Source organism: Helicoverpa armigera, chromosome 7 (assembly GCF_030705265.1).
Source record: "Helicoverpa armigera isolate CAAS_96S chromosome 7, ASM3070526v1, whole genome shotgun sequence".
Classification (NCBI taxonomy): Eukaryota; Metazoa; Arthropoda; class Insecta; order Lepidoptera; family Noctuidae; genus Helicoverpa; species Helicoverpa armigera.
Genome location: NC_087126.1, coordinates 1,716,889 through 1,733,530, shown reverse-complemented (window position 1 = coordinate 1,733,530; position 16,642 = coordinate 1,716,889). Strand labels below are relative to the sequence as shown.

General features: G+C 36.1%; 1 protein-coding gene across 2 annotated transcripts in view; it reads left to right on the top strand.

Annotated features, from left to right (window-relative positions):
• The window catches only part of LOC110376071 (sine oculis-binding protein homolog), a 33,338-nt gene that overhangs the window by 10,259 nt on the left and 6,437 nt on the right, over positions 1-16,642 (top strand). Inside the window, exons 2-3 of one of the 2 annotated variants that reach the window (XM_021334414.3) lie at positions 6,860-6,877; positions 16,373-16,505. In XM_021334414.3, the coding sequence (XP_021190089.3) occupies positions 6,860-6,877; positions 16,373-16,505 (151 nt within the window). The remainder of the gene's footprint in view (positions 1-6,859; positions 6,878-16,372; positions 16,506-16,642) is intronic. The other variant, XM_021334415.3, reaches the window with a different exon arrangement.

The window sequence follows — 16,642 nt, the reverse complement described above, 5'->3', positions numbered from 1 at the left end:
GAGTAAGGTACAAAGTCCCTTAAAACAACGGCACTAGCTAACTTTGGAGGGGTAAAGTCCGATAAATCTAGCTCAGAGCTTGGATTTCTGAATGTTGGTCTTATCTGTTTTATCATATGTGATGTATTCTGTGGCCGTAGTAGTTCGTGGTTCGAATTATGAAAAAGTTTTTATTTTATTTTTTTAAATAGAAATATAATAATTGCCAACACTAGCAAACGCAGTCCGTGTTTACCTGATGCATTTAAAATGACCTTAAAATTGCTATGTGTAGGACCTGATTTAATGTAAAACCTTTTATTTTTATGAAAGTACCCATACCTACACTAATGCATGACTTGGTAATAACTATTATGAGGCGTTATTCAATTCTTTTAATGTCGAACAAAAATAAATCCTTCTTTCTAAACTTCAAGTTTAGGGTGACCATGATCACAGTTCACGAGACTCCCATTACAAGTTTTACGGAGTCAAAACTAATAAATCACCATTTGTAGTATAAATAAAGCATGTAAAACGCTCTTATAGATGTTTACTTAACATCGCACATAAAAACTGCGCCATATTAAGTTACACAGATATTTGAGTTCGTCGGATTCGATGTGAAATTCTCAAAACATTTAATATTTATTTGTTTTACGAGATAAAATTTAAGTACGTATTATAATCTTTTAGTATGAATAAATTAATGAACGTTGAGTTTCGAATATTTTTATTACAGTTCTTTTTTTTATAAGTACAGCAATTGTTTTTTGACATGAATATTTCGAATACCTAACAAGTTTTTTTTAAACAAAATGCCGATACAATTCAACACCCTTTACATAGAAATATGTAACTGAATACTGTTGAATGATGTGTCTAGTAAATTCGGACGGGTCGCTTTTAGTCCAGTGTCGGCTTACAGTCGCTCCTCACATTGCTACTTGACCGGACACTACTGTACATTAGTGACGTTCACATTGCACATTCTTTAAATGCTCTAGTGTTTTTTGACACCGTCATAGTTTGGAGTAAACGGGTTTTATGGTTTGTGGGAAAAAGTTGTTGGTTTTTGGTGTATTGTCGTGTGACAATGTTACTCACAAAAAAAAAACAAAATGAGGAGGTTTTGCTAAGCACACATTTGCCACAAAATCTAAAATTCTCTTTTACTAAAGTTAATTAAAAAATACTTTACCTTAATCCTAGTTCTAACTTATCTAAGCATGTTTTTTTTCCTCTTCCTCTAACCCGAAGGACTAATTTGAAACGCGATAGCAAGTAAAAAAAAAGAAATAAATACCCGTATTTTTCCAAAGCGCCATTAAAAACGGTACAAAAATGTTAACTGAAAAGCAAAATATTTTCCACGGCAGGGTCGTAAACATTTTTCAATAACTATTAAGTTTCACAAAATTAAAACGAAATATTATTATGATATCGATGAGGTATAATTAAAATATTTTTAATTATATAATTTGAGAACATCGGCGAAGGTTTCAATCGCTCGTTTTAATTATTGTAAGTTCTCGACTCGACACCCGACGCTCGGTATCGTCGTTAATTTTAGTGTAAAATGAGACGCTGTGTGCCTCCGCTGCCTTCGGCGCTCTGCTATGCGAAAAATAACAATAACACTTTTTTGAATAATGCGAAAATAAAATTATCAGTTTCATCTCAGTTTCTTCATTTCAGTTATGATTAATTAATGGACACTCTTAACAATTGGACAAAGCTTTTGATGCAAACTTCAACAGACGCATAAGTGAGACTTTTGGGATTTCACCAGCGACTTAAGGATACTCCTAAATGCACATAGCCATACCTTTCAGCTCATTGCCACTTACAAAATCGTTATAATCCTCTTCTAAGTTTCATTAAAACCAGTGTATCCAAGTTCTGATAAGAAACCTTTTCAACTAACTTGACATATTTAACTTCGTCTCTTCAAGTGTTCAGAATTTAACTCACAAAGAAACAGACACAAGAAAACATTCAATCAGGCACTTCCCAGCATTGAAAATCCTGTAAATCCAGTTCTGCGGGACAAAACAGTGCGTGAGCGGAACCCTAAGCGCAGTTGTTGAACATGATCCCGTATAATTAATGCTCGTCTCAGCTAAACCGGCCCTGGCGTCATTTGACTCCATTTTGCGTCACAGGCCCGGCCCGTCAGGCTGACGTTAATTTTCGTGAAACACGAACCGTCTGGCTTTACTACTTTTTACATCTACAATCTATGATGTGTGTATGCTATCGGTTGTATTGGATGTCAGTTTCGACTAATAGCGGCTAGACATCGGATGAGGGCTACATAAAAGGGTTCATTTTGACAGCTATTCACAAAGGAAAGACGTCATAGTTAAATGTTGAAGGTAAATGTGGAGATAAGTTTTAAGTTATGACAGAAATATCCATGCGATACAGATATGATACCTGTCCACTTTTTGTGTTGGGTTCCCAAGCATAGGAATAATTATTTACAGGCGCCTTGGTGTTTCGCTGCGGTTTCACCCATGTCTCAGCGAAACTATACTTTTCGTACTAGTTTAAAAATACATATACCTAGCTTAATACTAACAAACAAATCCATTACAGGCGATGATCACGTGCCGACGGTCAGATAAAGCGTTAACTTATCCCCTTTGAAAAAAAACAAAAAGGAGACAAAGCTATCGGAGATCTTCGTCCAGTACTTTCATCATATCTTGAGTCCACACTAACCATAAAAAAAAACATTCGTCCGAACGTTTAAGATTTTTTTCGGCCACTTAAAAATACAGTGACGATGGCCATGTTGTCATATTGTAAGATGAAACCCAACGCCGCCACTTAATACCATCGCATCGCAGTAATATCTTGTAATCAGACACCGAGGACTGACCGCTTTTTTTCTCGGCCGTCAAGAATGTTTGTTGAAATCCTTTGCCAAATATGAAATTAAAGATCGGAATTCCCCTTTTACTTTTTTTTGGATTCTCTACATATTTATGAGTCATTCGCTTCTTGGATATTTTTTCTAGGAATAAGCAAGATATTATCTATTTCTTGCTTTAGGCAGCAATGTTGCAATACGCAGGAACTAGATTCTAGGACATATAGAACGATCATTATTATATATCTATCGACTACATAATACACATTATAATACATATTCTCTGGCTAACGGAAGCCATCATTATCATTTCCAATACTTGATATAGCAATGTAATATCCTAAACCCTAAATCCGGTCGTGTATCACGATATGTTCGTGTAATATGCAGTGATTAATGCAGTCTGCCAGAGCCCTTGTTGAACGAACGATGAGGCAGGCATATTATGTTCAATAGTGGACGTTGCCTGACGGGGATGTATTACATTCTAATTAAGTTTGAAGCCAAAATCACGCCCACGCACGTACACTTTGAAGTTTAGCAGATTATGTTAGACTGAAATATCTAGTACCTACTTGTAATATTCCATTTACTAAATTCGCAGGAAAATACTAAAATACCGACGGTACAGTATAATGAACTGACATGACACATATTTTAATTAGATAAAGATCAAGTAATAATTCGCAAGTCATGATTTCACATCCTTCAGAACTTGAGTCAGTGGTTCCAAGTGCAAATCACACTTGACGTGTTGAAGGGTGAAGAATCCTTGCTGCTCATTAGCTACCCCTTTTCACCTTACTCAACTGCTTATTAATAGCATAATATAAAGAACTATATTTTAATAGACTATAAGAATACCCAGGCTGTAAACAGGTATGTACGTACGTAGACATGCAAGATTTGTTATAAGTAGGTACACGACACATAATTTTTTTAGTTATTTTTTGTTAATATATTTTTCAAATATAAATAATTATTATTTGTAAATATTAATTTCTTTAATCCATATTTCGAATTCTATTTGCGTGTGAAATTATAAAAAAAATACAGCGAATCTTCCAGTTTTGTCCTAGTAGTTGACAATGGTCACCCTACTTTCGCAGCAAATAAAAAAGTTTTATTCGCCGCGTTCGATTTATTGCCATTTAACACAACACTAATCTTTGTTCCATCGCGCATCGTGTGCATAATTTCTCAATAACTGTGTGATATTCGTCAAACGTATCGGGTGACAATATAAACATAACATAAATACACCGTTTCAGCTCGCCTCAGATATTGTGTGACAAAGAAAATAGCTAGTTATGTCTGTGCTTGATACCCGTGCGAAATGCTAAGCTCACTTACTGATGGCATTTTAGTTTACTACAAATTCGAGATGTCAGGTACCTTAGGCCGCTTTAAGTACTAAGAATTGATGACACACACACTCCTGCAGTCTTATACTACGTCTTATATGTAATAGTACATATCTTTATCTCTTACAGTCTACTGGTAGTAGCCTACTGGTTAAAGCACCTGCTTTTAACTTTTTTCTTAAACTTCTTAAGTCACGAGTACGTAGGTACGCCCTACTTGGCCCCATGGGGGAGCCAAAAAAGATTATATTCTGGACTACTACCTAGCTCTTGCACAGCAGCCACACTTTGCGACCACTAGATCAACGTTCGTGTATACTTAGTAATAGGTGCAGGAGGCAAAGAAATTTAAGGTAACCAAAGGAACATCCAACATTTAAAGAAGGTTTTATTCAGAGTTCTATTTTTAAAGTCCACGCCCACAAACAGACAGACATTCAGAAACAAATGGGCACACCTCGCCCTTGAGTAGTGAGTCGTAATGAGTGAAATCATCGCGGATATAATAAACGTACATTATTCGTGCGCTCTGAGGCTCGTTGCTTACGTCATTACACATGTTCGCTTCATCTGGCAACTCTGGGCACAGGAATATGAAAACTAAATCTATTGACGTACTTTTTGCTTCCAACCCTTAGATAGGCTCTTTTCATATGCATACGGCCACGGCACGACTACCGGGCCTGAAGTAGCAATGTATGAGCTAAATAGATAGCTTTCATATAGCACGGCGACTGTACCGATGACTTTCATTCGACGACAGCTTGACCGTATGAAAACCGTATGCATGTGATAAGGCCTTCGTGGTTTCATTTGATAGCTTTAGGTACGCTTTGAGGCCTATTTGGAAACACTTTCCATTGGGGCTGGGCACTGACACTTGGACTTATCTAAAAACATTGAGTAACTCATAAGGGCCGATATCGTTATTACGAGGGCTCATTTCTACTTGTATGTTCACAAGGGTCATTTTTGGAAGATGAATAATGAAAAACATAGTTCAGATCCGGCTAATAGAAACATAAATCGCAATCACATTTTGGCCAAGCCCGCACTTTTTTTGTCTAGCAAGCAGCTTTTTCTTCATAGTTAAATATTGCTTACTTTCACTTTAAAATAAATTGTGACTGTCAAAGCATTTTACTCAGAACTGAATTCTTGATATGAACTCAATGTGGTGTTACTAAGCGGTTTGACACCAATAGTTTTGTTACTTGGAGGCAAAAATGAAATGTAGAACGAAATATGCGATTTTTTCTGTCCGGCTACATATCGTTGATTTAGTGATTTAATATTGGAAAATTATGACTCAGTTCCAACCTTCATAATCAGCGGATTTTTTACGCGCGACATATTCTCAGTAGCAAGTACTCCGTAACGTGGTTTTAAACGTCATCTTTGGCAAAGACAGTTAAATAAATAAAGGGCCAATTGTTTGTTATGGTGAGTGTACCCGCGGCAAAGACCGTCGCGTCGGGTACGAATTGAGCGATGCCTTAGGGTCAATTCACACTGAAAGAGCAGCGGCCGGCAGCGGCCGGCAGCGGCCGTAATTGCAAGGGATTGAGCGTGAGCGCGGCGGGCCGCGCGGCGCCGCGCGGCGCCGCATCGCGCCGCGCTCTTACATTTTCCGTGCTCTTACGGCCGCTGCCGGCCGCTGCTCTTTCAGTGTGAATTGACCCTTAAGGGTGATGTCGCGCATCAGCAGAAAATCCGCTAGCGTGAAAGATCATGAATGTTTTCACCCGTGGCCTTTTTGGCGAGCATTAATATTGTTATGGCTTTTGGAACCCAGATCTCCACCAACCATACCCATCAAGGTTTCGAACCAGACTTCCATGCTACATACCAAGAGTAAAGAAAATCATCTTGAGAGAAACTGGACTTAAAAAACTGAAGTCGCTAATTTCGCATTGGGTTAGCGGCTAGCATAATGCCTTCTCTTTTATGATAACGGGAAAGAAGAAACCATTAACAGCTTTTCTTCAAATATCTAATTGCGAATTTTGTAAATAGGTCCCAAGACGTCATGCACTATTTCAAGCGATATTTCACCCCATGCGGCGCAATACAAATGTACTAAGATAGGTATAACCATAGCCAACTGCGTATGCATTTTTTGACTGTGCTGTGCGAAAACAACCATGCATGTTTTCTATAACTTTTTATCTTACACAGGCTTAAATCGATACCGTGATCACTAGCATCATAATGGACATATGAAATGAAATACGAGAAAAGATAAATATTATAACGAAGAAAATATTTCTATATTTATCTTCATGTTTACAAGTCTCGAGGGTAACCTTGTAAACAATATATGTTATAAAAAACGTATCTTATAACAAATCAATGCATGTTTCTGTTTGTTAAATATACCTACTGCTTATAATTGTACTTCGTGTTGTTTGTAAGTGGCAACACCGCTTACCTTAGGTAAGTATGTCCTTGCTTTTTGCATGTTGCATTGTCACCCTAAGAGTGAAAATTTCCTACTAAGGAATTTTGTTATTAGAGTAAATGTAAATCATCAAAAACAAGAACTTATTAAGTACCTATTAGTGCTTAATTAAGCCAATTTATTTTTATGTTTTTTTGTTGTTGTTGTATATTCATCAATCTTTTTGTTTTGTTTTAGTTGCTGAACGATAATAAGGTATGTCAAAAATATTATTATTTTTATACAAACAAATAAACACAGAAAAATCATTGCGAAAACGAGACATTCATGTCTGATACATGAAACGCTATTTATTATTGAAAACTACAAGTAAGTGAGAAATTCTAAACTATTCCCAAAAGTAATTAAACAAATTATGTCACAATTAGAAGTCTGTATCCAGAAGCATTATTTTACAAAGGAGCGTTCAGAATGCGCGGCTCGCGCTAGCTACGCTCGGTGTTGCCAGCTAAAACGAGTTTTCCCCGAAAGTGTGGCGTTCCGTTCTCGCATGACCAAAACAGTCGGGTGCCATACTCTCCGGTTGCCAGAAGAGCATTGCACGGCAACCCGATACTCTCTTTGTTTCGTACCCAGACGTTATAATGAGAAACATGTGAAACATAATCGATCTACGGATATCGGAGACGTAATATTACGCCGCTGCTTTTGTTCAGGGCGCGTTCGTGTTCGCGCTTTGTGTTTTCTATTCGATGATAGGGTTTTATTTTGAGCCGCTGTGGGAAACTATTCGGTGCATGCGAGTAAGACGATTGACGATGTATCGAATGAGTGTGGAATATAAATCGTGTAACGTTAGAACGTCACGGGAGTGTTTAATGAAAAATTACGTCTTGGGAAATTCAGCGACGTTTTGAAATTGAAACTCATTTACGACTGGTTTCATTGTTGTCGGGTGAGGCCTGGGGAATGTTTACATCGAATGACACGTAACACAAGGCGGTCGCATGGGAAACACTATGTTGTATATTTTGAGAAGAACAGAGGACCTGCACAAAGATTTGCCTCAGTCCCAAATCCGTCCTAAAGTTATCTGCTTAAGTAGCATGAAATCTCAGATCAAAGAAACATGTAATATTCAACAAAAATGTGTTCCAGCTTCTCAATTTTGACACCAACCACCAATAAATTCTTCAAATACTTAATCCTATTTAAAGGGCTGTGCTCAGTGCTTACGCATACTTAGATGACCAATTTTAGACGTTCGTTCTCGTTCTATTCCCGTTCAAAGCTGAAGTGTACAGCAAGTGTGTGAAACCGTAGTGGGGGCCTATCGGTGTAAGAACACGAGGATCATATTACTGCGAATGTAGCGGTGATCCTTACAAATCGTGTGTTTGTCACACTGTTTTAGAAACTTAAGATTTATTGTTATAGTTATACTTTGTAGTGTAGCTGAAGGTGGGACTAAGTTATTTATTTTATTCGTGAGAATGGCAAGCGAAGAAGAAATGATAGAACAGTCAACATTGATCCCAAAGAAACCATGTAAATAGATAGATTTAGGCATTTCATTGGCCATAATAAGGCTTATTATTGTGAACAAAATTCGATTGAAACGTTGGTACTGTCAGCAAGTTGGCCGTTGACTTCAAATATAAGCAAGCATAGTCCTAGAAGCAGCCTCAGATGAATGAAATTACAATACAAGCAATATTAGTAGCTTAGGTAAGCCAAAAAGCTACAAAGAGTTTGTGTTACGTACTTTAAATTGGAGACAGATCTTTATCAGCGGTATTTCGTTAGCCGGGGACTCCCACAACATGAAACCTGTCACATAGTCATAAGGTGTTACATTGAAATCTATGGTACCTTTATGAAGGTTGTAGGTAGGAAGTCAGGGGCCGTGTTTTATGAAAGTAACGGCCAACTCTGGAGAAGCTAGGAGTAACTAATTTAGGACGATGGTCACAATAGAACACTATTCTTTTTTCTTCACAAATAATAGAACTGGGAAAGAGATGTAAGATTTAAGTACCTCCGCTAATAGAAGGTATGGGCTGTATTTAACATCATGAATCTATTTATCCAAGATCCTAGCCGCCGTAATTAGATAGAATTACCCAGTGTAGCCTGTTCATTTGATACCGAGGTATCATTTGTTTGCAATGAGAGCAAAAATCTCGTAATGACTAATGAGGCAGACGATGCTGTAAGTACTGATTAGATGCCTACTTACTTCTGGTTATTATGGGCTTCAAATATGATTAATGGATTGAAGAGCAACAAGATAGTCTGCCAGATAATATTTTTTTAAAATAAAATAAAAAATATTTTTTTTGCTTCAAAATCGATGACTGTTTTCCGGACCACTTGTCCAAAAACCTTAAGATATAAATCCCAACTTCCAATTTTCTTTCTTCACGTATTATTCTACAAATACCTAACAATTCTAAATGATAATAATATGATAGTTGTTTTCCATGCGCTGTAGTGACGTCCATATTTGTTTCCACGTACATTAGCACCGCGATCGTTTTACACGGCATTAGGTAAATTATAAGCTTCACTAGTCGCTGGAACTCGATATGTTTGCAGTCTGTGCCGTCTCGGCTTCACCCTGCACAGAGTACGGAATACAGTAGGTTCATTTGGTTCATTTGATAATGGCTCGGTTTGGCGATTGGGGTATTTTTTTTGCAATTTGTAGTTGTAAGCTGTTATTTAATTATTTTGTAACTAATTTACTACAAAAAAAAATCTGTAAAAAGAAACCACTTCTTGCGGAATGTGAACAGAAATGTTTTGTAGAATTTAGTAATAAGTAAAAAAAATGTTGGATTATTAAAAAGTAGTCGCGGAATATTTTTATCATTGCTTTCTTTTGGGCAGTTTCCTTAAATTTCCTTTTTGTAATTAATATGGCATGTTTTTTTACTTATCAAATGTATTTAAGAAGGTATGCCTATTCTTCACAAAACACAAATGTATTTTGATATTTTTCGTAATCAATACACCATAAAACATAACATTAAGTTATTAGTGTCTTCCCACAATTTATGAATGCTCAGGTTTCACGCATAATCAGCTACTGACTAACTGCTTAGCTGTCATTTACGAAAACATTAATTATAACTTTTTGTTTTATTATTTAAGGTGTAAACTTTTATGGCCTCTTTGTTGCTACTTGCTAAATCTTCAAGTTTCTTTATTTTTGTTTTAATGTAAAATCCACTCCTTTTACGCGATTTTGTCGGATAAGCAATACAGATTTACTTCTGTATTGCTGTAGCCTGTAGAGTCTGCTATATATTAGATGGCTTTCAACCATATTATTGAAGTCAGTAAATCTATTGCCACAAGTCAGGGTTTTATTTCAAAAATACCTTTTACGGATTTTTTGAAATGTCAAAAGCTAGGACGATTTTTTAAATATTTCCGAAATCGAATTGCTGAAGCGGCTGTAATATGTAGCCGTGACCCCAAAAGAATATTTTACATGCGAAATGTAACCCTGAAAACACTGATAAATAATTTCTCATACTAATTGTTGCTATTAATAAATACACCAAACACATAAAACAGAGAATTTACTCTACTACATTGATATTAATGATATTCTGTAATATTTACATAAACATTGGACATTGAAACTAATCCAAGTTCATTTTCCCTGATACGTTTGGACACGGACAAACGACGATACACATTTATTTACGTCGGGATTCGAATTTCTTGGTGACTACACACATTGCTATTCGATTTTATGTTTACATTTTCTATTTTTCTTTATCGCGCGTGTTATTTGGCGTTGTGTGTATTGTAACAGAAATAACTATCGTGTGTAAGTTTGCTAAGACGTGTTTTACAAAAATGTTGCGTGCATACCTAGGTAGGTACCTCGGGTATGAAAACTGATACTGAAACTTCACTTTTACCCGTAAGAGCAAATGCTCTTTGATTTAATGACTCAAATGATAGGTATAACGAATACCTACCTGAATAAAAATAAATAAATAAATATAAACAACAGTGTAGTGTATTACTTCTATCTGATAAATTCACCGCAAAACTAAATTTAAGACTCTTACCGGGAAAATCTATAAAAAGTTTTACGAATAAGCTTCAAATGATCGTGTTACAATTTTATTTTATCAAAATATATTAGTTTGTAACAGTTCCTGCTTCGTTTTATGTGTAAAAACCATATACGCGATATGCATCGAAACTTTATACCTATCATTATTAAAAACAGCGCTTTCATTTTGAGCATAAATATCAGATTTCTTAGCTTTAAAAGTTTAAAAGTAATATTCGTTTATTTGTTTTGAATGCAAATTATCTCGGAATTTTAAGAGCAGTACTCAACATTTTATACGTAACGCCATTAAAAAAAAGTTTTTTATTTTAATTTGCGACTACAACATTTTTATCAGTTTTCGACAACAATTTCTAAATCTAACTGTAATAAACACACAAAATCGTCGTAGCAACAAGCAAAACCAGAGGAAAAAGATATAAATCAGTCATAAAAAAAAAAAAAATTACAAAAAAACCAGCCAATGACATTTGAGCACCGTATAATGTTACTCTGTGACGCCAGTAAGCTCCGCCCTAATGAATGACGTGCGATGGCGTCTGAGCTACCATGATAGTGAGTGCGTGGGTCTGATTAGTTCTTTTGTCACCCCGGTCACTGGGTCAAGGAATTAATGGCTTAATACGAAAATAACTGAGTATTGTTCCCCGTTTAGGGTTGATCGGGATAAGAGGAAAAATGTAAGCGGTGTCGTTTTTCATAAGTCGATGAAGCAGCAACATATTGCCCCTATAGGTACACACTTTAAAAAAACATTTTACTTAGGTATATCGGTTTCATTATTTCCTTGAGTACACCTCTGCAATTGTAATTTATTTGGTACAATTACTTAATTCGCCCTACCTTTCAAATAACACTTTTTTTAATTCGCTTGAGGGAGTCCCTTGTAAAGGATCCTACAAAAAAACTAAAAAAAAAAGTGACGACATAGGCGCCTGCGCTTCCGATCACACCTTGCGTAAAATGAAGCGTAACACCATGTAACCCGGTAGGATTTAATTAAAATTAAAACATTACCTACCTGAAAGATTTTTTAAAGCAGGTATTTAAGCCAAGAGAAAACTCCCCGTCTTTAAAGGCAGAGCAGCTTACGGTTTCATAAAGAAACGAGATACTCATGAAGTCCTACTTACTCACATAAGAAAAAGCTGCGATATTTCCAGGAAAAACATGTTCCTACAACACGCTTTACTAAATATCTTTCAAAAGCAATTTCCCTGTACAAGTTAGAGTTTCAATCGGTATACGCTATGCTCAAAGACTGCAACAGTTTAAAGCGTCAAGTTTTCTGCTCTGGCAACACCGTGCGTAGGTCGCCCGGTGTCCGATTACGAACGCTCCTAAATTTACCTTAGCCAAGCTACTGCCATTAAAAGCATTTATGTTATATTGGATATCACAATATTATCGAGAGTTGAGTTACCGCGCTTTGACCGTTCATGGCTTTGTTAGGTTCGCTTTTGTGAGTTGTCTGGCCAAACCTGTGAGCTGATTGACAAGGCCGAAAATGTAGGTTATTGCTAGGGTAATAGCTTAAAGCTAAGTAGGTATATTATGTACATATATCGACGGATATTTTCTTAGTTTCGAATTTCATAACGGATTGATTTTTATGACGAGTTTCTACCAAAATGGTGTGTGGCAAATTTGCGCGCTAAGATTTTGTGAGTGTGCAGTGTTCAATACAATGCACGTACTTAGCTTGTATCCCGTTTAGTCTATTTGTTTTAGTCTGTTCTGTTTGCTGCCTTTATCGTTATACTCTTCAAGCCCACACTCATAAGTTATAAGTTATAACCCATGTTAATTAAAAAATCTCATCAATCCGAAACCCAAAGTAGCTGCTGTATACCGGAGTACCCTGAGCTATACTTCGCCACTATTAAACAGCCCGTAATGGCATTCAACGTAAAGTTCTAATACGAATTAAATAAGGCAAAATACTATAATGATTTGCATTATAATCAGAAGGTAATGCCGCGCATAAATAAATCTTGCAGTTGCACCCACATAATCAATGCTTTAATAATTAACAACGAAAACAACAACGAAATACATATGTTAAATTAACAAACAAAATTTTCCCATGTATTTCCAATACACACTCGTTAGCAACTGCATTATAGATATTAATTAATCGTACTACAGTAAGCTTGCCTAATTAATATTTCGCAGTAAAGATACGACATATCCGCAGTTTGGTTGGTAAATGTTGAATAATGGCCGTCCACGCCGTCCAGTTTTACACGTTCCTTCTGCACGTAGGTACGGTGCGTTCGTAGTATCGTATTTTCACCGGTGATAATTATTACGCAATGCAACACTGGCGAGCACTGACGCTGGCCGTAAATTGAAACGCAAAAGCTCACGTACACGGTAGTGTGGTTAGATCATTATTAGAAATAGGATTTATTGATTTAATTGCACATTTGTTACGGTTTCATGTTTGATGTTTTGATTTGTAACAAAGGATTAAAGGATTATTTTGTTTTAGGTATTGTTGTAATGCGGATAATAATTATTTATTAATTAATAATTGCAACCGTAGGTTTTCGAACAAAACACTTTGGTCACAGTAAACAAATTAAGATTATAGACCAATACTTAGTCGAGTAACGGATTTGATTATTTATTTTTTGTATTTTTTCACACGGTGTAGCAGTTCTGCGTGTATTTTTTCTTTTGGTGACTGGTGGACCTCAGTCTTATCTTTATAATGAAAATGAAAGAACAATATCTTAATTTAAATAAAATATTTCTGATATCTCAAAAAAAAATCTTCAAACAGGAATCCTTAATCATATTTAATTATATAATTATATATTATTATTTATATAAATAAAATAAAACTAATTAATATCTTTACCTTCCAATAATCTCCAAAAAAAAATTTTCCGTCATCCCTGTGGTAGTTATTCTTGTTTTAATATGAACCATTTATTATAAGTTATAACATCACTTCTCTGGTCAAGTCAAATAAAGAGAACCTTGTAGGTAGCTAGGTATCCCACCGAGTAAGTAGCTACTTACCTACCGCGGGTCATAACTTGCCAATGATTGGGTAAAGTGCGGCTATCTTGTAAGATCTGATGTAACCGGAGCCCCATGGGAACAGCCACGTTAAATAGTTTCATTACGACGATGGCTACTGGTTACACAATCGAGCTTTACTGAATAAGGTAGGTATGGATCTACATCTTAGGAACAATGTACATAAATGTTGTGCTGGAAAAAAAACCGAACCCTAAAAATACGCAGACTGATTGAAAACCTCCGGCTCCTACTTATTACGTCACACATACGTTATATCTACTATACATTTCTAGTTTTTCTAAAATTGCTAAAGACAATTTTCGATTTTCTTTCTTTACCCTTTGTCCCTTACATATTCTTCGTTATGCAAATGAGCGAAAAGTTTCTCACTTTAAACAGCTGAAATACTACAAAAAGGGGTTCATCAGACAATGTGAATAAACCTATAAATAAAGCCACAAAAAAATGCTAAACTAAACTCTCATCAAGCAAGCTCCGTCAAAACATAAACATTTCCATCCATCGCAGATTTCTTTCTGTAACTAGAGTCCAATTATCTTTGCTGGACTGGTCATCTTGTCCTATGAAATATTAGCCGTCTCGGCGTCACTAAGCTTTGCAAGGCACAGATTAATTAAAACCAGGTTATTTTGATACTCGTGTGTCAAAGAGATACGGTTTCAATGTAATGAAGGCATCTTCGTAAGAGCTTTGAATGTTGCCGATATGTAGCGGTTAACGAGATTCCATTTTGTTGGAATATCGGACTTACTGTTGCTTTGACGACCGAGCTTGTATTATGTTCGTGTTTTAGCTACCTACATAGGTATCTAATAGTTTTGTTCTATTAATAAATATATCATGTAAAATGTCGAACATTGAAATTAGTATAATTAATACAGTAAACATTTTAACGACCATAACCGAAAACTAAACCTAGGTACGTTTTAAAGAGGCATTTTCCTTAAAAAATCTACGTAGCAAATTCGTAGCAACAATTAACGTTGTGTTGACCACGGCTACGACTACGATCAATTTCTAAAATATAACATCTCGTAGTCAAAGCAAAAGCAATTCTTCTTCAAGTAGCTTTGCTTGTCTGAAGTTGGCTTCTAAAACTGACTTCATGCTATTAAACAAACACTACTTAGGGCCACAAGGCTATAGCTTCGGTGAAAATATTGGCTGACATAAAGAACGAGATAGATCTTTATATTTCTTCGAAATTGCTTTTCGAGAAGTAGGTAGTCAACTCCTAAGGCCGCTATCCCGTCGTAAAACCCTAGTAAGATAGCGGGCTAAAAAGAGTCCTCTAAAATTACAACAGCTTCCGTAACCAATAAAATAAAACACAATGTTCCACGCTGCCAAATTACCACTAATAAACGAAAGTTGATGAATGACTAACATTTTTTATTCACTGAAATTACGATCCATGGGTTTTATGACACCATTTAGTAAGAGAACTCTTTGTGCAAACTTCTGCAAAGTATTGTTACTATGCCTGAACACGACTGCGTCAACTGCGTGGAGTAATCCTGGAAGGAAAATAAACATAATTAAATGTGCTGGATGGGTTCTAGTAATAAAAAAACCTTTTCAGCCCTTATATAGTCGGAATGTTGTGTTTCTGCGTCGGTGTTTCAACTTGAAGAGCATGGCTGTCGTTGTCATTAAGTACACGCGCATGAGATGTTTGGCCTCTGGCTTAGTAACGTATCAAATGCATGGCAAAACCAAATAACCGTTATCATTGTAGATTGACGTAGGTTGAGTTTTATACGGACAGGCTACTGAAATACTGTAATGCACGTAGTCGAATGAAATATGGAAAAAGTATAAAATTAAATACAACAAAACAATATGACACCGCGTTGTTTTTAAGCACTTACAATATTTTTTTTAAAGTGACACAGATACCTCTTGTGTTACTTACGTGTTATTGTAAAAATTGGACGTTTCTGTATATCCATAAGAATTTATTGTCGCGATATCTGGCAGTCAGCTTGATTTTAAGGAGGTCATCAACGACAACATTTATTTTATATAAATCGTGTTTTATTTCAGTTTTGGTGTTTAAAATAGATTCTGTATTTGTGGACGATACGTGGGTTAGCATTATGCTCCAAAATTACATCAGATGTTGGGTAAATGTACTTTCTTGCTCTCATTATGTCTACTTTTAGTGTTTTTTGGGGATCTTGCTGCAGCGAAAATTAATCTAGAATTCTAGAATAAGCTATCGCAAAACCAGTAAACTAAGACTAAACTACCTACCTACTTGACCTTGGCTTATAGATTTAATTTCTAAGATTTCTACGGTTCGAAGTTTTTATTTTCTTAATTTATGGGTAACTAAGCTCTAATGTTAAATATATATAGGTACCGGTTTAATGCCTTTCTCGATAAATGGGCTATCTAACCCTGAAGGCATGATTCAAATGAATCTACTCAGTACCTACATACCTACCTACCTAGTTTCTGAGATAGGCGCGGTCAAAAAAATAAGCTAAAATATTTTTTTTTCTCAATCATAGACCAGGTAACCAGTGCGCCAAAGGAACACTGCAAGAAACCTTAGCTTTATTTTTCTAATAGTTATTTCTCCTTTTTTCCAGGACTTCGCAGAAACAGCGATGAACGAGCTGCTAGGCTGGTACGGGTATGAAAGACTGGAGTTACGGAGATGGGCCGCATCACGAGCTCGAGATGCTTCCAGTCCCGAGCAGGCGAGCGAACAGAAAAACAAAGGTATGTAGATAGCACATGACTATTACTTATCTTGTTTACTGTCATCAAGAATTGAAGCATTTATAGGCACTAATTGGAAAATCTTTAGTGTGTTGTTGGCAGGGGCCACTATCGATGGCAGCGCTAGTTTTTCAATT